Below are 22,176 nucleotides of genomic sequence, written 5' to 3'. Positions count from 1 at the left end.
CCAAGAGTACTCACGTAAGAACTGACATTTATGTACAGTTTGAAACTTACAGAGATTTAAATCTGATTTCGCCCTTCACAGTTGTTGGATCCATTCAGCAAATTTCTTCACTTCTGAGACAAGATGCTCACTTATGAAACAAGAAAATAAAACTCACTTTATGGTATGTCCTCCAATGATAAATAATGTTCTCTGGGTTTTTCCTTGCTGTGGAATAAGCTTTGATATTCCACTGTGTAGCTGTGAGGCTCCTATGAGGCAAAAGGTGTGATGACTGTCACACCCAACAGGCCATCAGTGGGTGTTTGTTCCTTTTCCTAGTCGTGCATCCCAATCAGCACTCTGTATTCCCATGACTAGTAATCTGGACAATCAGTGATCTTTTGTTTTGTAATACATGATCCCAGTGGCATTTGTTTATCTCTCCATTATATGTGTTGGCTGCAGACTTCAAGTCAGTCAGCTCTGCCTGTCCTTGCTGGTGTCTTGCATCAGCTGGTGAGTCTCACAGCTGCCTGATGGTTTAGGACCACTCACTCACACATGATGAGAGACAATAACAGACCATGGGCATATATTTATCTTGTGGACTTGGATCCACCGATGTCTGTGTTCTTCTGACAGTGGAAAAATAAGCAGTTGAACATGTCTGTGAGTAGACAGATACCACACAGATCAGCTGTTCTCAAATATTTAACTCAGGAACCTAGACACATTCTGAGCACTGCTTTGAGGGTTATGCCAGGTTTCATGCTCTCTTCTTACAAGATGTTTCTTCCCCACCATTTGGAACTTATCTGTCTGTTTCTCACTCACCACCCCACTTTCCAGTCTATCCACCATTCCTCAGCCTTAGTGTCTCTTGAAAATGCGATTTCCCAGATACTGCTAACATACTACAAACACCACTGGGCATGGAAGATCTCTGCTTTCATAGACTTATGAGAAAGCAAGAGCTAATAAAGAATAAGACCAACTAAACAAAGAGGAGCATACTAATGGTGATGAATGTCATTGTTAATTTCTGAAACGCTGGTGAGGAGACAAAGAAAACCTGAAATCACTCCAAATTAGGGCATTGATGAGGTGAAGTCCAAGTGAAAATGGAAGACTAAGCAAGGAAGTGGGGAAAGAACATTGAAAGCAAGAGGAATTCCTAGAGGAACAGCCACAGGCGGGACGGAGCTGGCCATGATCACAAGTTGTAAAAGCCACATGGCTGGAGGACAATGCTTAAGCAAGGGAATCTTGTGGTTGGAAAATAAGGGTGGTAAATGAGACAAAAGCATACATTTTGGTTCTGTTAAATTTACACTGCCAGTTATTTATTCTCATGGAGTTACTGAGTTAACAATTCAGTATATGAGCTTTTGCACAACTCTGGGTAACCTAAGAGAGAAATGCAGTCTCTGGAATGGATCCACCCTCCATTTACCTGGATGAGGTAATAGAGGGAGGTAGCTCAGACCAAGAAAGGAAGGGGTGACAGCACTGAACTCTGGAATTTCACAACATTTAAAGGAGCAAACAAGGGAGGAAGAACCAGCAAGGTACTCAAAAAGCAAACAATAATAATAATAATAATAATAATAATAATAATAATAATAATAAACAATAATAAAAACCCACTGCCAACAACAGTAACAAGAGCAGAAGAGTGCGTGACAGAGGAGCTGGAAATGGAAACATGTCCAGGAGAAGCCAAGGTGAGAAATAGCAGAAATAGCCTTTGGTGGTTACTGAAAAGCCAAGGACCACAATGGACCCATTTTCTAGGTATAGAGTGAAAGGAGATGCATAGAGATGTGCTATGTGATTCCATTGTATGAAGCTTAAAAACAGCAAAAGCTAAACTGTTGTGCTGGAAACCCTCACTCCCCAACAACTCATAGCATTTCAGTTCCTATATCTATCATCCTTTATGTCTCTGGAATATGCAAGATAACACGACGCCTTGTGTTGACTCCTTCTGTAAGGTCATCGATATTTTACTGCAGTTACTTTCCATCTCCAAGCCAATTGTGTGAAGCTCTCTGAATGCATTGTCTTCATTATGTTGCTTCACGCTTGATGTTTTCTCTCCTCGACACCATTCTTTCTCTTCTCCGTTCAGCAATGCCTACAGAACTCAGCCCTACTATTACCTCTTCCAGGAAGCCCTCCCAGATGGCAGTGCCAGGTCTTAGTTGGGCTTGCACTGGCCTTGACCTTCCAACTTTCACTACATCTACCCCTCACAGGTATCTTTGTTTGCCAGAAGCTCTAGAAGGGCCCCAACCTTCTCCTTCTGAAGTGGCATCATAAGCTTGAAAACATATGTGATGGACGATTCTTTGAATAAAACAATCAATCATATTATAATGAACCCTTTCTCTGAACGGTAATGATAGAGAGATGGGAATGAGGAAAAGCTGAGCTACAGACATATACAGACTGTCTCAGGCTCCTCTCACTGTGTCAGCACCAAGCCCAGTGTCTGTGCTGTCTCCACCTAACCCTTTTGTGTTGCGTTTCCTTCTCAACAGCACCTTGCTAACTGCGAGGGAGCAGTACTTCCACTTCTAAATCAGCTAAGCGAGTGCATCAAATACTAGGAGCTAACTAACTCTGTAATCACTTGTTTATTACTACCATGCAACAACTAACATGGCAACACTGTCTTGGTGCTACAGTATATCAGAAATAGAAGAAAAACTTTCACTGATTCATTGGGCTTCAGCTGCATTCCGACCTGCTACCGATACATAGCCCACAGACACATAATATGCACCACACTTTGACTTCACACAGCCTACTAATAACACCAAAAGCTAGATTTCACTGAATCCTTTCTATGTGCCAAACCTTCCCATAAATTGCCCACAATACCTTTCTTCCTTTCATTCTTCATACCCGATCTGTCACACCAAATCCAAAATAGATCTAAAATCTGTCCATCTCTCTCCACTGCCACCATGATTCAAGCCTTACTCATTTCTCTTTGGACATTCACAATAATTTAATTGGCATCCTGTTTCCATTTTTGCTTTCCCATAAGCCATTCTCCAGCCAGAAGGAAGAGTAGCCTAACAATGAAATAAACAAGAAATTGTCTCTACTTTTAAAATTCACCAATGGCTTCTTGCTGGAGTTGGCGAATTCCAACTGAGGGAACCAAGGCAATGACATTTGAGCTAGTCACAGAAGGCTGCATGGATTTAGGAAGACTGGTTAAAAGAACGTGAGAAGCTGAGCAGTTGACTACTCTGAAACTCAGTGGTGTCATGACCTCTATGAAAATCAACACACTCTAGCAAGATCCCAAATGAAGAGATAAAAGGAATCAGGACATCTCAGGACAGGTTTCAGTACTGCCTTTCACAGGCATGATGACTTTCTAAAAAATGTGGTTTCAAGGAGGATGATCCTATTAAAATCCCGGTGCTGTTGTTTGCTTGTTGTGTGACCTTCGGCATATCTCCAAACTTCTCTGGGCATCCTTGTCTGTTGCTCCCTGTTGGGAGAAGTAGAGGAGATATATTAAAAAAAACAGTGGTTTCTAGCTTCATCCACACTATTAGGCCCATGGGAAATATTAATCTTCACACTAGGATACCTCAAGGTATGGCTCATGGCCAGAGATAAATGGCCTGAGAGCACCAGTGGCCCCAAGAACTGCACACCCAAGTTGTAACCACACTGCTCATATCACTGTGGCCAGATGTACAGTGGGGATGAACTCAACACAGGGTCTGCATCTGGACAAGTGCAGTTAATGATGATCTAGCTACAGTGACAATCACAATGAGAATGACCATGTTAGGTCTATTAGGATTGGGCAGAGAAACAAGCGGGGTGGGGGGTGAGAGAGAGAACACCTGTCTGAGAAAAAGAAAAAGAATTTATAAAGAGAGAGAATTTATTTTAAGAAATTGGCTCATGTAAATATGGAAACCAGCAAGTTGTAAATCTGTAGTTCAAGTCCCAAGACCATCAGACTGGAGACCTAGGAAAGACCCAATACTGCGTTTCACACCCAAAGTCCATCTGCTTCAGAATTCCTTTCTGCTTAGCGGAGGTCAGTCTTTCTGTTCTATTCAGAATGAAATTGATTAGATGAGAACACCAGCTGACATTATGGACATCAATTTGCTTTACTCAAAATCTGTCAGTTTACTGTTCATCTTATCTAAAAACCTTCATGGAAATATCTCAGTAGTGTTTAACAACATGTCTGGCCATCAACAAAGCTGACATACAAACCACCATCCCTGTCTTAAGGGCATAATGCTTAGGAGCATTTTCTGAGTTTGAGAAAAGTAACAAAACCTCTGTAAAAGACTGAAATCTGCAAGCCCTAAGGGCTTCACAGAAAGATTTCCCCAAGAGGATCTTCTTAGCTGTGCATTCAGTGCCTGATGTCTGCTGGGCCCAACAGACATTCTTAATGTCTCACATCTGACTAGATACCTTGCAGGAGAACTTAGTATTTTGCCCAAATGTCATGTTGCCTTTGGTTTATCATTTTTTTCCCAAGAAGAGTGCCTTCCTTTTTATTCCACAATGTGAAAGTTGTTGCTGTGTCACACGAGGACCTTACCTAAAGGTTACCACGGGCTAAGGCTTGGGGCAGATGTGACTACTGGCAGAGGCAGGGCCTGTCTCCAATCATTCCACAGGAGAAAAATTAATGACTAGAGTGGCGATGAGCTAGGGCAGGCATGCACGGTGCTGTGTCCTCTTCTCAGACAGTCACCTATGCAGTGGGGAGGGATGACTTTTAATGGTCATTGTTTAAAACTGTCCATGAATGGTGATTTGGGGGGAAAAAAAGATATAACAATTTGTAGTCATTTTATTGTTATTTAATTGCTCTACAGACAATGGACCCCTTTATTTCCTGCACCTCATAGAGACTACTCCCCACCTCCTCCCCACTGCCCCAACTCCAGAGTATGCAGCTGCTGCTGTACACTTTACAAAAAAAAAAGTATCTCACTGGGTTCTGATAATTACCGCAGGAAGAAGCTACTATTATCCATTTTCAGGTGAAAGACGTGAGGTTTGGAGATGTTGAGAAATTTGCATGAAGTCACATACCTAAAACAAAGAATCTGAGCTGCCACCAGGAAAGGTGTGGCCTTGGGTGGCCTTCAACCTTGGGTCTTCTGGCACTAACTGTCCTTCAGCAATGAATGAATAGACTAAACAGATCAGAAGAGTGCTTCCTCCCAAGTTTCAATTTGGTGTGTCTAGGAACTGTTAACGAAGTTATCTGAGAAGCTACTTTTGAAAACACACACACACACACACACACACACACACACACACACACACACACAGCCCACACACAGTATAATGCCAGCTGTGGCCTACTGGTTGGCTAGTGGGATGAATTGCAATACATCCGAAGGCTATTGCTGTTCACTAAGCACCAGCTCTGTACCAGGATCTGTATAAGGAGATTTGCTGTGTAGGCTAAATAAGTATCCTGGGAGGCACAGGCACAGATTCTCTTTTCCATTCTTCAGATGAATAAACTGAGGCACAAAGGGGTCCCAAGCTGTCACAGCGCTGGAGCAATTCAGTGACTGAGCTAGGCCAGGATTCAGCTCACATTTGCCCAACTCTTAAAACTCCTCAGTCTGCACATCTGAGCAGAACCAAATGTCCTGGGGGCTTAGATCACCCAATTGTTACCCAGTCTTCCAGCTCCAACCTCCTGAATCCGCCAAGACACTCCCAGGAGCCAATTAAGCAACTACTTTTACACAGCTATGGTCACACTTAGCTTTCAGAAACAGATGCGGGTGGAAAATTCCGTAAAAGTCCTTTACAAATAATGTGGACTCAACTGCCACAGTCAAGATTTTGGCAACAAAAATTTTCAAATTGGCATCTTAAAATGAAAATTCACAATTGTTTTTTTGCATAGTATGTCTATTCATTTCACTTTTATTTTCTGTATACCATCCTTACTCTAAAAGCTCAATAAGCTTAGCACCAAAATACAATTAGAATTTAAAAACAATGCCTAAAATAGAACACTCTTGCCAGTGAATTTAACAAGCATTTGGGCTGTGGTTACAATGTGCTAGACACTATTTAATCCTTCTCCAAATATTAACCCCATACCCACTCTATGAATTGGATGCCATTTTACCATCTGCACTTTGCAAACAAGGAAAGTGATACGGAGAGGACAGTGAACTTTCCCCAGTCAGAACCTCCCTGGGCTGGGGCTTTATCTCAGTGGTTCTGCCATCTGCCTCGCAAGTACAAAGTCCTGAGTTCGATCCCTGGTACTCCCCCCCCAGAAAAAAAAAACCAATGGGAACAAAACCTCTCTCCAGGCCACGCCTGTGGCTCTCAAACCAGGCTGCTGTCCTTCCACGATCACTTACTACTACCTCAGCTTCCCTGTTCTGCTCCTTTTCCTCAATCACTGTATCATGCTATTGTGGTCTTCGTGACCTTCCTTTGCTTTTCTGGGACTTTGCACCCAATCCACCTCTCTGTTTTCCTACAAACATCATCTTTCTTTTCCTCCTTATGTATTAGTTTTACATAACATTTAAGTACATCAGGGAAGACTGACAGCTGGATCTGTGAACCAGCTCCACCAGCTTGGCTATAGATGAAACCCAAGTGATAGAGACTCACAGGGCTTTCCACCAGCTTGGAACCATCCAGTGGCCATCTCAGCTGACACATGGGAGACGGCCCTGAGGTAGTGGGTTAAGCCAATACATCTGTGCAACCTGAGAATAAGTCAAGCAGAGGTCAGCCAGCAGGGCTTCTCCCACAGTGCAGTGGTACAGAGGCCAGTTCGGAGAGGCTGGCTTGTTTCCCTGGGGCGGAAGGAGGCAGGTCTGCCTGGTATAGAAGGATGCAGGGAGCTTTACAGAAGTGATGTCTCCTCAGCATGCTAGGTACAGAAGGCAGCCTGTGTTCAGACCCAGGACGGTCAGAAGAATGCATAACTGACCTAAATAATTGTATGGTTTTAGACACAGAGGTGACAAATCCTTCCTCTGGCGATAAGCACAGCCCTATTTCTGAGGCCAAATGTGCAGATATCTAAGGATCTTCATGGCCACTTGGTCTCTGTCTTCACCCTGAGTCTGGATGACAAATTACACAAAAGCCTGTCTTCTCCACCTTTTTTGTAATCACCTTATCTGGTACTGACATAATTGCCTGCCCTCTGAGTCTGGTTTAACTGCTCACAGTTTCAGCAAGGATCTGCTACTGAGTCACAGTGCTTGGCAAGATACTCCCAGCCTCCTTTGCTGGAGCTCTCTGATGTCCTGACTGTCACCTGTCCTTATCATCCCAGATCTCAGCCCGTGAGCCCACAGGACCCCACCTGCCTGGTTCACTGCTATATTTATTATGTCAAACATACTATCTTGTCTAGAATAGAATCTCAATAAAATTAGGTGAATGAATAATTGCATTAAATGCGAGGCACAGTAGCATGGCCTCAGTACTTGCTATTGCCTTGAGTTGGAAACATGCCTCCCTAGATTTTTCATAGGAGAGGTTCCTTCCAGTCTCAGCCTCCTTGAGGAATCTTATTGGTCATTCAGTCACAGCAACAGCTCTTACCAGCTCTCCCCAACGTGCACCTTCCTCTGTCAGTTACCTCAAGAACGTTAATTCTATGAGAGGAACTGGTTATGTTTTCTGATGATCTCCATGTCTAGCACTGTGTCAGCTACTCACTCATTGGCTCAGTAAATATATGATCAAATGTATGAATCAGATCCAAGTTTCAGAGAGAAAGAGAACATGGGTTTAGGTCTTTCCAGAGCACTCAGTAAGTACATCGACTGCCCAACTTAAACATTTTGATACTTAGTATATTCATATCCCAAACTGGATGAGGCAGCAACTGTGGCTCAAGCGAGCTTTCCACTAGACAATGGATGTGAAGCTCTTGGTGTGCTACATAGTATGTGAGCAGTATTTTATCATCCCTAAGGCCACCATCAGAGTCTCCCCAATGCCTTGACCTTGACTGAGGTTAGCACTGCAGGAGAGCCTGGGAGTTCTTCCCGATGCCATTCTGAAGCACAGCAACTCCACAGGAGCCCAGAGTCCCTCCTGCATCACCACAGGGCTGCCAGGCCAGCTCCCTTTCTCTGCTTCACTGTAATCATTTGCATGAAATAAAGCCCCAAAACCCCTCCCTGGTTTCACCTGGACTTCCCCTCCCAGTGAGCTACAGCAATTGTTACCCCTGAAACATTTCCAAGCCCTGAATAGAGGATGTTATGTGAAAGCAGAGGGGAATTAGACAGGAGCTGCTGAGGGCCTTTCAATCTGCCCAGGGCCTCTTTTCTTTTTTCCTCATTGAGTTTATTGGTACTTTTTAGGTATACAGTACAGTTACATTCATTATTGGGATCTTGTACCTTTACCTTTTCTTCCTATTTCATATTGTCAATTATATCACTAGGATCTTATGTACTATTATAGTTTATTCACACCAGAGAAACTATGAGGCATTTACACATGTGTGACTTATTTATTTCACTTAGGATATATCCTCAATATGTATCCATTTTCCTATGAATGAATCTAATTTCTCATTCTTTATGGCTGAGTAGTATTCCATTTTATAGAAAAACCACATCTTCTTTATCCAGTTTCCAACGGATGGGCAAATGGGCTGTTTCCAAGTTTTAGCTATTACAAACTGTGCCGCTATAAACAAAGGTGCACATATATCACTGTGATGTGATTCTTTTAATTCTTTTAGAAAGATACCCAGCAGAGGGATGGCTGGGTCAAATGGAACCTCTAGTCCAGGGCCTCTTTTCAAGCAAATGGAAAAATGTGCAAAAAGTGAGTGCAAAGGCCAGAGCCAGCCTGGCTCCAGGAGAGATTCTTGTACTTCTCATCCTCAAGGCCAGGAAAGCACACACTGTACCACAGTGGGAGCTGGGAATCCTATTAAAGGGCCAACTTTCCCCATTTTCTTTCAGATTGTTTTTTGGGGGGATCTGAATGATGTTTCTCAAGCAGCAAACAAATCCAAGGGAAACAAAAGTGTTGAAAAAGGGCTTTCAGAAGCAGACTCCAGACAAACTCCCATTGGCTTGCAAAAAATGCTTTACAGAGGGAGGACTTGGGCTGCTTGCCAGCAGCACAAAGGGCTGGAGGCTGGCATGCCTGGGGGCAGGAAAACTTTGCTATGAAAATTTTATGTTCAAAACCTCCCATGAAAGCATTGATGACCTGACATTTGAGGACTGAATGAATGTTGCCATTTAAACACTCTATTTAACAAATAATTCTTGAGCATTGCACACCAGGGACAGTAATGACCACCATGGAGGATGCAGCCATGAGCTGGATACAGTCACTGCTGTGTTAATTTGTTTGTTCAGGAGGTACTACCTTAGTAGCTGCTACTTTCTCACAATGTGAAAGTTGCTAAGGATCCCAAGGTGAACAGAAGCACTGTCTTCAAAACACGGTCTCGTGTGAGAAGCAAACAACCAAGCATGTGAGGAGAGCACTGAAAGTGGGGAGGTCGAGGGAAAAGGCGACTCAACCACAGTCCGGAGGAAGTGGAATCACAATGTTATGCTGCCAGGCAAGAGTGAGAAGCAGGGAGAGTATGGTAAGAAGCAACAGGAACGTGAAACTGGTCGGCAAGTAAAAGGAGTTTGCCATTCCTCCTAAGTACAACCAGGTTTAAATTCAGGAAGTGATCTGAACAGAAGAAGGAACCACAGCACCTTCAAATCAGAGCCATGTCATCAGTCCTCAGGGAAGGGCCCGCCTGGGGCCTTTAAAGACGCTAATGACATAATCACACAAGACCCAGCCTGACCTTTTGCTGGTTCCCACTCATTCACTCGTGGGCCACTGCCCAATCGGAAGTGGTTCACAGAATTTCACCTCTCCCCTTCTTGAATTCTGTGTCTGTGTTCAGTCTGACGCAACTTCTTGTACTGGCCCATCCACACTCCTCCCATTCTCCGGGCCGGACAAGCACTTTCTCTGGCTTCGTTCCCACCTGGACACAGCTGGATGTGGACACCTTTCCTCGCCCTGCAGCTGAAATTTAGACAACAGGCCTTGGTTTGCTTCGTGGTGGTGGTCCAAGGGGGACTGGTAAATAGGTGTTATTTTCTTCGGCGTTTCATTCATCAGGAGTGACGGCAGCGCAGTGCCTTGGGGGTTTCTGTCAGCGACCAAAGAAGGGAAGCTGAGCAGTACATCCACATCCCTATCGGTCATTTTCAGTCTTCACTACAGAGTAAATCTTAACTTCTTCCTCTGAGAAGTCCTTTTGGCTGGACTCAGAGCACCATCCTCAACAAATCCAGAAGTCTCCTTAGTATCCCAGGCCCTCATACAAGTCTCCACAATATTCCTCCTCTGCATGATGTTTCTCCACCCCACTGCCATGAGTTTAGCCGCAGCTGCTCTCTCTCACCTGGACTAGTACATTAACCATCTAATGCCCTTCATTTTTCCCTCTGTCCATACTTCTCATTGAATCTGCTTTTTCTTATATTGTATTTGGAATGAGGTTGAAAAATACCAAATTTGATCCCACCTTGGGTGTCATCCAAAACACTTCTGATGCTCATCATTATTTTTATGGTGCAGACTGATCTGGGCCCTGTGGGCCTCCAACCCCTCACCACGCTCCTCTCCTGGCCTCTCTTCACAGTGCTTCTTAGGGTTTCTCACAATACTGTGCCTTCTTTTTTACCTGGACCTTGCACATGCTGTCCGTCCTCTAAGACTCTGTTTTATACCCACCTGCACACACAAACACACTCTCGTGCACACACGCACACAGACACTTGCCCTGCTGACAGCTCCTCTGTGTCACTTCCCTCTCTGTGGACTGCAGGGCCTCATGTGTCCCTCACTCATGAGTGCAGATGAAGTTATCTGATTACCTCTGAGCTCAGTTTATTTAATGTCTGTGTCTCCCACCACCCTCCACAGACACGGCGTTCTCCCACCGTACTCTCTCCACACTTGCAGACAGACCGTGTGTACCCTGTCAGAAAGTTGTGATGGGAATTGTACATTCTAGTTTTATAGCTACTTTATTTTTTAAATGAATTTCACACAAAGATACATTTTTTAGAAAAGAAAAAAGGGTTGAACAAAAAAGTGAATTGCACCTCTACACCCACCCGTTTTGCCTTTAATGCAGAAAACCATCAGGATCCATTTTGCTGCCAACAGATCTGCTTTATAGTCACTAAATCCAAGGTAGAGAAGGGACGGGTTAGTGAAATCTTTCATAAATCTTTTCAAATTGTGTCAAAATATACTTTAACGTGGAGTGGCATTTTAATAATGAATCATATAAAGGTTGGATAACTCTACAAAACTGTATATTTTACTTAACAACTATTACTTTTAGCTTAATAATGATTATATTTAGAAAGGGCAAAGTCAAATTCATTCACTGTAGAAATCATATACACAGCAGAGACCTAACAGGTGCTGAGTCTTTTATTACACTGAACTATAGAGACAAAAGGATAGTCAGATGCAGTGGGACAAGCTCGTAATCCCAGCACCTGGGCGGCTGAGACAGGAAGATGGCGAGATTACACCCGACCTGGGCAACTGAGTGACATAGCAAGAACCTGTCTCAAAAACAAAAACAAAAATTTAAAAAGCACCTAGGGGCTGGGTATGAGGTTCAATCTCCAGTACCAAAAAAAAAAAAAAAAGAAGGGTAGAGGGAAAAGAGATATGTGTGCCCTCATGGAGCTTACACCTACATGGGATAGACAGATTCCTTTTGAAAGAGAAATAAGATCTATTGAAAATTAAACATTGATGAGGGTCAAGGAAAAATAAATAAATCAAGCACTACAGAGCACATGAAGTGGGCAGCAGGGGTGTGCAGCCACTCTGTGAATAGTGGGGGGCCTTGATAAAGAGGTAGGTGCCCCTGGCCCAAAGACTTCAAAAACTGAGCATGTATGATTTCGCATTTATTCCACTAGCAGCAATGACAACTGGGTGTTTTAGTCTCTTGAAATGGCTGTTTTTGCCACCCACAGGCTTATAAATCATCAGTTATGAATAAACAGACCTGTTCACACACTTCTGTGAGCTCAGTGGAGCTCCCAGGTGCTCCCAGGGGATGCTGTCACTCCCAAAGCAGTCCTTTGCCCCTTCCCCCACTGCCCCAGGTGAGGTCTCTGGAGAGGCACCCACTGCCTCCCCTGCAAGCAAGCTGTAGCCTCTGCTCTTGCAAAACAGTAAGGGGCATCCATGTAACCCTTGAGCTGTTTCTAGTAACTGTTTCAGAATTTTCAAGTTCAGCTCGGAAAATCGAAATCCGCCGAGATTCAAAACCCTGTAGGGTACGAGGATATCATTGTTTGAGGTTAGTGGTTCTTCACAAGCCCACTTGATCTGTTCCAGCATTCCATCTTCAGGCCAGGGGCTTGTTCATTCATTATTTGTACACCCATTGAGGTCTCTTTATGTAAGACATTATGCTTGAGCCTTGCATATAAAAAGATAAGCTCAAAGAGCTTAGTTTACCAACTGGCACATAAACAGACTTGCGTCACTTGATGTAGGAATTTCTGTGAGAGAAACCACACAGAAGAATATGACATGGGAGGGAATGGCTAATCCTCTCCACCAACGAGAGGAGATTTGTTCTAAAATGTAAAGAACAGTAAGTAGCGCGTGTGTGCTAATGAGGGGAGATCGCAAGGGAGAAAGCCAAAGCCCCAGCAGCTCATACAATGCAAACACACCCTCACCTCAGCAGGACAAATATTCCATGACCCAGGTAGCACAGAGGACACGGGATGGACAGCACTGCCTGGGACGCCACAGTGATCTGGGGTCGAGGGAGAAGACAGGGTCAGCCAAAGAGTGAAACAGAGCTGCCCTGTCGCATTGCAAGACACAACTGTCACATTTCACGGGTATCATTTCAGACAAATCGTGCTTTTTGGAAACGAGACTATTTTATTGGTTCTGGGTAAAAATATGGTCTTGTTGTAAAATATAAGAAACTATGGGGCCACGTGAAGCAAAAAGCAAAGCTATCAGGAAATAAGACCCGAGGCATCACCATTGCTTCCTCTAGACCTGCACTTGGACACACGGAAGGCAGCAGCACGCCAGCCTGGGCACACATACACCTCGTCCTAGTTAGTGCAGCCTGGATTGCTTTCTACATCATCTGGATGCACCGTTTTATATTTGTAGTACAGGACAAACTGCTTTTGATAAACTGCTTCTGCGACATTTCTTCACGCCAAGAGACACAACGCAGAATCTCTACATCTCTGTAGCAGCTGAGTTCCACAAAAAACGATACGCCATGGGGACATAGTTGCAAATATCCTTAATTTCTCATTACAAATTTCTTTTACTTTCCAGAATGTATGGCCACAGAAGTTTCAGGGCATCACTTCATATTAACATTGACTTCCTTTACTATCCTGTTTGATCTGTGTTTCTTTGCATTAAGAAATAAACTAAGTAATCATCAAGCACCACGAGGACGCTTTGTTTAACTGTAGACACTTTCATGCTCTTCTAACTTCGATGGCAATTAGATTCTGCACTTTGGAGAATTGGTCTTTGAGCGATATTTGCAGAAAGAGATTCTTTGGGAAGATGAAAGTCAGCCTCCAGCACGCTCTGGAGTCCGACAAACCCAGACTCTGGCCCTTCTCTGCTGTACATCTTGAGAAGTTATTTTACTTCTCTGAGCTTCAGTTTTCTCATTTATTAATCTACACTGAGATGTCCCCACCTTAGCGTTGTGGCCACTAGAGCAGATTATATGTGATGCTGCCCAAATCAGTGGTCACAGTGGGCGAACTCCAAGCCACAAAAACAGAGGCCAGTGAGGCTGAGTAAGTCCCTCCATCCATGGGACTGCTTGACTTCGAACTGTACAACCTCCCTGTGAGATCCTGCCTGTCTTTTTCTTGATATTCCTCCTATGCCTACAGCCAGGATGGTGCATAGGATATTCTTCTTAAATATTTACCAGTTGAGTGAATAAATGAACATAATAAAGAGATGCTTGACACCTCACCCAGTTTTCAGGGACCCTCATTCAGAAATTTCTCCCCCACTTCCCTTACTGAAGAGGACCCTTTCTTTCTCTGAGGTCTCATTATACACTATAGCCCCATCCTAGGGTAGCACATCCACTGCCTTAATTTAGGCTTATTCTTAAAGAGCCTTGAGAATCAGATGACTGGGGATTAGAATACATCTAGTAAGGTGTAGAGGTGGTATAGGAGAAATGACTCACTTGGAGAATTTGGATTGACTCTTTTGCTATTTATAATCTAGGTGATCAGTATACTAAAACTCTGTGTTTGGTCTTTTCTGCAAATACCTCTTTTGCAGAGTTACAGTAGAATTTGAGAGTCATGCACCCAGTAGCCCATGACACAGAAGAAGCCGGCAGTTCTCAGTACACCCTGGTATCCAAACCCCTTAGGAGATTTTAAAAACTCTGACCATTGCCCCTGGAGTTGTGGATACTGGGTGCAATACTGGCCCAGAAACAGGAAAGCTAACTGATACAGGAAAGCTAATTCTCTGTGCCCCTGGCTTCTGAATGTACAGCCTCCTTTTTTCTGTCACGCCAGTTCATAGGTGCCATCCCTAATGCAGTGCTGGTAAAAGCTTAATTTGCAAATCAACACTTTTACCAACTGACCAGAGGGTCCCAGGAGTGTATGAACCCTACTTTCCGGCCCCTTTGCCTGCGTCACACATGGAGCCCACAGTGCTGCAGGTGGTGCCCCTAAAACTTTCCGCTCAATTGATATAGCTCATTGCCACTAGTCCGGGAGGATGGAAAGCACACCAGGAACCTCGGAGACAAAGTGAAGCTTTATTTAACGCCAGTGGACCAGTCTACATCCCACTCTGGGGACTGGCCCCATCCGGCACTCAGCAAAGGATATGTTCTTTGGCAGGGGGAGGGGGATTACAGATAAGGCGCATCTGACATGCGTTTATTGGTTACAGAGTCTGATATTTGTTAGCAGGCAGGCTCGGCTGTGTCCAGGCACATGAGGCAGGACAGACCTGGACCTGCTGAGCAAAGGAAACTTCAAGTAGGGAATTTCCCCATGGTAAATCCAGCTTGAACCACGGAAACGAAATTCCCCTTTTGCCTGAACTATACCTCCCTCCCCCTTCCCCCAGCGGCGCAGCGGCAGTGGGACCAAGGAGGCCATAAACACCTGGGAAACTGACAAATGGGGTGAATGACCCTCGAAGGGACATGATATTCTGGCAATTGCAAGAACTACGCCTCTCATCCCCTCCATGGGAGAGCTTCCAAGAAAGAAAAAGGTGCCATCATATGGCCCTTGGTGAGCTCTTCGTTACTACAGCCCTTTGCATGAGAGGCAGAATTCAGGAGAAAAGACGGAGGGAGGAATGCCAGGTCCCCCACATGTTTTATTTCCTTGAATTTTCACAGTAATCTCATGAAGTAGATGATGTCATTGCATCCTGCCAAAGTAGGAAACCAAGGCACAGAGAGGTGACACTGTATTTCTGTTATGTGATGGGGCAGCACCCGTCCAACTCCAGGCTTTTCCCATCCAAAAGTCCTAGCTAGGAGCAATAAGATAAAGGGTCCCGTTCTGATGCTCGGCTGTGCAAATCGCTTGTCTCTTCCGGACTCAGTCTGTCTATTAAATAACAATGGCTTTGCGCTGACTTCCTCAGTTTTGTGAGAAAATGGGTGGTGACGATATCGAAGATCCATACACAGCTATGAGGACCTGAGAAGCGACGGCACTGGAGCGATCTGTCTTAGCTCAGTTCGACCCTGTAGCAAATTACACATCAGAGGCCAGACTTTCGCTTGGCTTCCGTAATGCAGGGACTTTCTAAGCTTTAGTTCCTGTTGCTAGTGAACCAGCTACTTCACTTCTACATGGGGCAGTGATCACGATAGAAAAAATATTATCCTGTGCCCACCTCCAAGCTCCATGTGTTTCGCTTCCTCTCATCTCTGACAGAGTTCGTGTCTCACAAGCCAGTGTCTCCCCCACGTTCCCCAGCTCCATAGCTGTTGCACCCGCTCCCCATCCACCACACTCGGCATCCAGCCCCGGGGGCACCGCCTCCATCTCCCCTGCCATCTCTGTGGTTGCCAGTGCTAGGTCTTTTCTTCGCCATACCTCAGCAGAGCCACTGCGGGAATTCCTCAGCCGGCCTCTGCCTGTGAGATCAGCTTTCCCATCACCACGACCGAATCCGTGGTGCCCAGCACTGAAAGGTGGGGAGGTTTATTTCGGCTTTCTGTTTTCAGAGGCTTCAGTCCGCGGTTGGCAGGGTCCCGGGAGAAACAGCAGGGCAGCAGGGCGTGGTGAAGGAGAGTGGCCCAGTCATGGCTGCCAAGGAAAGAGAGAGAAGGGAGGAGCCCGGGACAGGAAGACGCTTTCCAGGCCACACCCCATGGCTGCCTCTTCTAAACCGGCCCGCCTCACACCTGCACCTTCCACTATGAGCTCACGCGTGACTAATCCATCAACGACTAGCGCATTCCCACAAGCTCCCCCGCTGAACACAGGACTTCGGGGGGAATCATTGGTATCTAAAACAAAACAGCTCCCTCCATGCAATCCATTTTCCAAACTGTAGTCAGAGTAAACTTACAATATAAGTCAGTTTGTCATTCTTGGGCAAAGCACCACCGAATGTCTTCCAGTTATAGTTGAAATTAGATGCAACCATTTTATGCTGTGAGATCAAACTATGTCTCCTTTCTCATCACTTGTCATCACATCCCTCTCTTGTGGCATACTGTTGCCCCCCCCTTCTGCCTCAGGACATTTGCACTTACCACTTCCTTTTTTGGGGGCTTTTCTTTGTCCTATCACAGTGCTGGTTCATTAGAAGGTTTCAGAAACATCAAGTCCAAATAAAGATTATTTTTAATTCTTGATTTGAATCATGCCGTAAACTATTATACTCTTATTATACTTTGATCTTACATGGCACTCATCACATCTTGTCAATGTATAGGCATGTGCCTGGATGTGTAATGTTAGATATCTGTTTCCCTCGTTAGAATATCAGCTCCTTGGCAGTAAGAGCCACATTCCTGTAATTCCCACGGTACACCCAGCACCAAGCCACTGCTTCACGAATCCTAATACTCAAGAGATTGTGGTCATGGTCAGAGAATGTCCTCAGGAGATTCAGCTGTGTGTTCCATGACCTCTACACACTTCACCCTCCGCCAGAGTCCCAAGGGCTTAACGAGTCTGTTCCCCCCCCGTGGCTTCTTCCAGGAGCGGCTTGTGTTGTCTGTGCTGCCCCGGTTCGTCGTCCTAGAAATGATCAACGACATGGCCAACGTGGAGGACGAACACTTGCAGCACCAGTTCCACCGCATCTACATCCACCGCTACGAGAACGTCAGGTGAGGATCGCCGCCCAGCCCCCTGCCGACCCGCGCGTGCCCACCTGGGTGTCAGCGCCCTTCCTCATTCGGTGGCTTACTCCATTCGCTGGTGACGATTCAGCAGAGAGTTCTCCGTTTCCAAATTAAGGCCAAATAAGAATGCCGGCAAATTAAAGTGTATTTGCTGCTTGACCTACTGCCTGGTCCCCTACACTAGGATGGCCTCCCTCACATTGTTAACAGGCAAAACAAAAGCCTTTTAGATTATGATCGGAAAGATAATCCTAAAATGCGGTATGGAGGTTTCCGATGTAATCACATAGATAGATCTCCTCTTTGTATTTCTGATATTGTCTTTAAAACAACACAATAAGACCTTTTCTTTGCAAGCATGTGATTAGCCATCCATCCATCCACACCTACCCCTTATATATATCCACCACCACCCACCCACCCACCTACCATTCAGCCACTGTCTCATTTAACCATTCATTCACCCTTCTACCCATTTGTCCATCCTTCTGTCCGCACAGCCATCCGTCCACACACGCATCCATCTACACATCACCCACCCATCTATCAGTCCATCTGTTCATCACTGACTTCTACGTGTCTAGAACTACACTCTACTTGGAGCACACTTAAAATCCAAAGGTGGACACCATAGTGAGCTAGACCAGCTTTAGAACCCTAATTATGTCTGATTACTGAGTATGACCTTGGGCAACTTTCGTACCTGAATCTCAGGGTCCCTCTTTATAAATTAAGTGTTTTTACAGCCACCTTGCAAGTTTTTATGTAGATTATATGAGTGAAGATATATACAAAATACAGATTTAAGCATCTAGAGAGATAGGTATACTAGAGATCATGTTCAGACATGTTTCTTAGTTTCTAACAAAAGAATCCAATGATAGCTGATTTTAAAGAAATATATTGATAGGCTATGTGACAGCTGATGGATTAACTTGGGAAAGGTGGAGAAGCAGGCTGGGGAATGGGGCTGAAAAGAAGCCAACACACTACAGAGCCAAACAAATAGCCGAAGCTGCACCAGCACACCAGGCCAGCGAGGGCCCTGGGACTCAACAGTCCATCTCTGTGTTCCCAACCTTATTCCCTGGGGGTACACCCCACTACAGCTGTACCAGCAGAAACTGGGGTTTCTGATTTGGCCTTAGTGCTGCTCATGTTAAACTCTGCGCAGAGGTGTCTGACTGGCCGAGCCTTGTCCTTTTCTAGAAGAGCCAGGAGAGCAAGAGCCTGGCATTGCCAGTTTATACAGTATAATTGTGTTTCCCTCCCAGCAAATATCACGAGGCAGAAATTTCCCAAATATCAGCTCTAAAAAATGACAAGCTTAACCCCTTCTTTCTTTTCTTCCCAACTTTGGGAGGAGGGAAAGATAACTCCCATTGGCATCTCTACACAGTCTATGTGAAGGGACGCAGGCCACATGATGTCCAGTAGGCATCATGATTTTGGCGTTTTTCAACAGAGTGGTCTGGTTAAAAAGTAACTCTGGTAAGAGGTGCCCTCCGGAGCCTACAGAAAGTAGGAACTCATCAGTACCAATTCCAGAACAGCATTCCCCTGAATCAGCACAGTGTGGAGTTCCACTGCCGGCAGTACGCAGGCAAAGACTGACAGCTGAACATAAAAAGAGGTGAAGGTGGGGCAGGCAGGAGGGAGAAGGTTGTACAGAGAAGTCTTCCTGGAAGAGGTGATTTTCATTGGCCTCCTCTGAGAGAAAGTCAGCCGAGTAGGGGGAAAAAAACAAAAACAAAAACAAAAAACAAAGACCTGAATTCTGAACATAGGAATCAGCTCAAGTGAAGGCAGTCAAGGCACATGCGGGCACGTGGCTCCCATGCTCCCTTCTGGTGGCAATGTGGCTTTGCAAGATGAGGGCAGGTCCAGAGAGCACAAACTGAATGGACCTTCTGGGAGAAAATACATGAATGTGTTATATATAAATAGATAATGTACATGAATTACATAAGTATGAATAAATAAAACAATAGGTGACCCATGAAAGTGCCTGTCACCATGGGGAAAGAGGGAAGAAAAATAACTACTTTAAAAAAATATAAAAGCACAGCCACACCATCACACTGGGGAGTCTCAAGTTCGAAAAACAGCACGTTTGCTTTGCTTTCCTGTGCTGGTCACCTTTGCCAATCTGTCCACCCAGAAAGGCTCCAGGGACTTCTGTGGCCTCCAGACACACCCATTTATTCCACTAAGATCCTTTTCCAGAAGTTCACACCACTCTAAATGAAGATTTTAGCTTCCTGCCTGACATTGCCAATGCTCTAAGCGCTGATCACAGTTTCCAGGGGAGAAGGATCTGTGCGGAGCCCCCTCTCCCCTGCCCGGGCTTCTCTGGCTCTGCTCTGAGCAGCGGTGGCAAGATGCCCAGGACTCAGGGCTCTTGGCTCTGAGCAGAGGAAGAGGGACTTCAGCAGGGCTGGGGGGGCTTCTCTGGCCACCAGGAGGCTGAGAGGTGCTAAAATAAGACCAGAGACAAGGAAAACAAGCAGAGGGAGGGAGATGGTCCTTAGAACAAAGACAGACCAGCTGCTACGCCCCCTCCCCAGCCCCCGAAGCAAACCCACTGCAATGTTTGGAGCATTTAAAAAATTTTTTCCAACCCTGTCATCCTCTTCATGGCAACCCGCCCCCTGCATTCTTTCTCCTCGGTTGCTCTTTTTAGTCCGTGTGTTTGTTTCTTTGATGACCTTTCCCTGAAAAGTACCTCCCTGTACATTTCTGTCTTAATCACGTCTTAGAATCCATTGCCCTCATCAGTAAAGGGTGTGCTTGAGTCCCATCAGCAGGCTATAAGTTTATGCCCAGAGTCCAGAGAGCCACTGACCGGGAGCCCTGGGGTAGCAGGATGACCAGTGGGCTCTGCCCCTGCCCTTTGGGTATGCACAGAGGAAGCTGGGCTTTGTGGAGGCTGGTGTGATGCGCAGGCCTGGGTGAGGCATTTAGACTCCGAAGTGCCACAATCCAATCCCCAGGGGAGGTCAGTGGTGATCAGGCCCATGCTTGGAGGGAGGAGGACTTAATTCCCAGTGTTTTCCATTGACTGAATTCAGGAAGCACATGGTGAGGCTGACTGTGCTGGGCATGTGGGATCCACAGGTGGCCTTCCTCTTGTTCCTTAGCTAATAGTTGGGGCTCACTTAGCCAGAGGTGGCTGTGCTGTCGCTAAGCACCATCATGGAGAGGGCAGGGCCAGGCAGGGACTAGGGGTGGGGCTGACAGCTATGTTTGGGGAAATCTCCATAAAAGTAGCGTTGGCATGTGAGTGAGACCATGAAAAAACAGGAAGACTTTAATAGGCAGCAAGAGGAAACAAAGCTGCGCTTGGGAGCAAGTGCAGGGTATATGGAGACACAGATGCAGAAAGCAGACCTTTCAAGTTTCAGGGAGGATGAAACATGGAAATGATTAAAACTGCATGCTGCGGGGTCCCATCCCTCCTTTCAGAGCTTTCTGAGGTGGCACGGTAAGGAGAGGGAGCAGCCCCTTCTGTGGACCATGCCAGGTCTGCCTCATGTCGCCAACAGGATATGGGCAAATCGCGCCTCTCGGAGGCACGGTTTCCTCAGCTCCAGAATGGAGAGGACTGTCCCTGCCCTGTGGACCGAAGAATGCAGACCAGGCTGCTACGGTGCCAAGTGTCCTGTTCTGTTCTATTTTGTTTGTTGTACTTGGGGTTGAACTTCAGGCTACTGTGTTCTCTTCCCAGTCTTTTTCATTTTTTATTTTGAGACAGGGTCTCCCTAAATTGCCCTGAACTCAGAATCCTCCTGCCTCATCCTCCCAGTGTGCTGGGAAGACAGGTGTACGCCACCAGATCTGGCGAAGGCTAGGTTTTTAGAAGACTTTGAGAATTCCTCCTTCCCTCATGCCAAACCATAGCCAGGAAGTCAGACCTCACCTCACTGAAATCCTAAGAAAACCTGCAAGTTTTAGATAATCAACGCTTCTGCCTGAAGTCTCCCGTCTCTGCCTTGCCCCGTCACATTTGAGAAATCCCAATTTCCTTTGCCTGCCACTGGGGGAAGGGTACTTGTCCTTAGGCTCCATATGATGAGCTTCTGTGTTCTCCTTCCACCCCCTGCATCTGTTTTGCTGTATTCACAGCACCTATATTGCCATTCGTTTCAAAAATAGGGAAACAAGTCATAGTTAAGTCGCTTTTCTCAACAGATTGTCCTGTTCAGGGTGACCAAGTTCCCTTTGGGGTGGTCTGCATTACCTATGCTCCACAGCCCTACACAAGACAAAAGGCTTTCGGTTTCTCTGTGTTCCCCTGATCTCCAGGGTGGACACTCCCTGCTGACACACTTGGGAAATCCTGAGATGTTGTTCCTGACTTCCATTGCAGGAAGAACTAAAATCTCAGACCACAGACAGTTGATTCGTTTGGATGGAGTTGATGCATCTCTGGAATGGATTGAAATATTAATATGCTTTCTTTCACCCCTGTTCCCTTCCCTGCTGTTCAGTATTCTTTTCGCAGATGTTAAAGGATTTACCAACCTCTCTACAACCTTATCCGCTCAGGAGCTGGTCAGGATGCTGAACGAGCTCTTTGCCAGATTTGATCGACTGGCCCACGTGAGTTGAATTTAATTCCGACTCCTTTGCAGGGATTGCAAGTGGAATTAGTAAAGAGAAGACTCAGCCTTCATCATCAGTACCATTTACTGTTTTGCATACTCGCTGAGGGCGTGGACGCCTGACCCCCTCATATTCCGAGG

General features: G+C 45.6%; 1 protein-coding gene across 1 annotated transcript in view; it reads left to right on the top strand.

The window, feature by feature from the left end:
- The window catches only part of Adcy8 (adenylate cyclase 8), a gene marked incomplete at its 5' end in the record, with an annotated part of 218,698 nt that overhangs the window by 66,852 nt on the left and 129,670 nt on the right, over nucleotides 1–22,176 (top strand). The window contains 2 exons of the mRNA XM_019210479.2: nucleotides 17,286–17,416; nucleotides 21,922–22,033. Coding sequence (XP_019066024.1) covers nucleotides 17,286–17,416; nucleotides 21,922–22,033 — 243 coding nt within the window. The remainder of the gene's footprint in view (nucleotides 1–17,285; nucleotides 17,417–21,921; nucleotides 22,034–22,176) is intronic.

Source organism: Fukomys damarensis, unplaced genomic scaffold (assembly GCF_012274545.1).
Source record: "Fukomys damarensis isolate Sample0158 unplaced genomic scaffold, DMR_v1.0_HiC HiC_scaffold_5, whole genome shotgun sequence".
In the NCBI taxonomy this organism is placed as follows: domain Eukaryota; kingdom Metazoa; phylum Chordata; class Mammalia; order Rodentia; family Bathyergidae; genus Fukomys; species Fukomys damarensis.
Note: the sequence above shows the minus strand (reverse complement) of the source record. Positions and strands in the feature narration are given on the sequence as shown.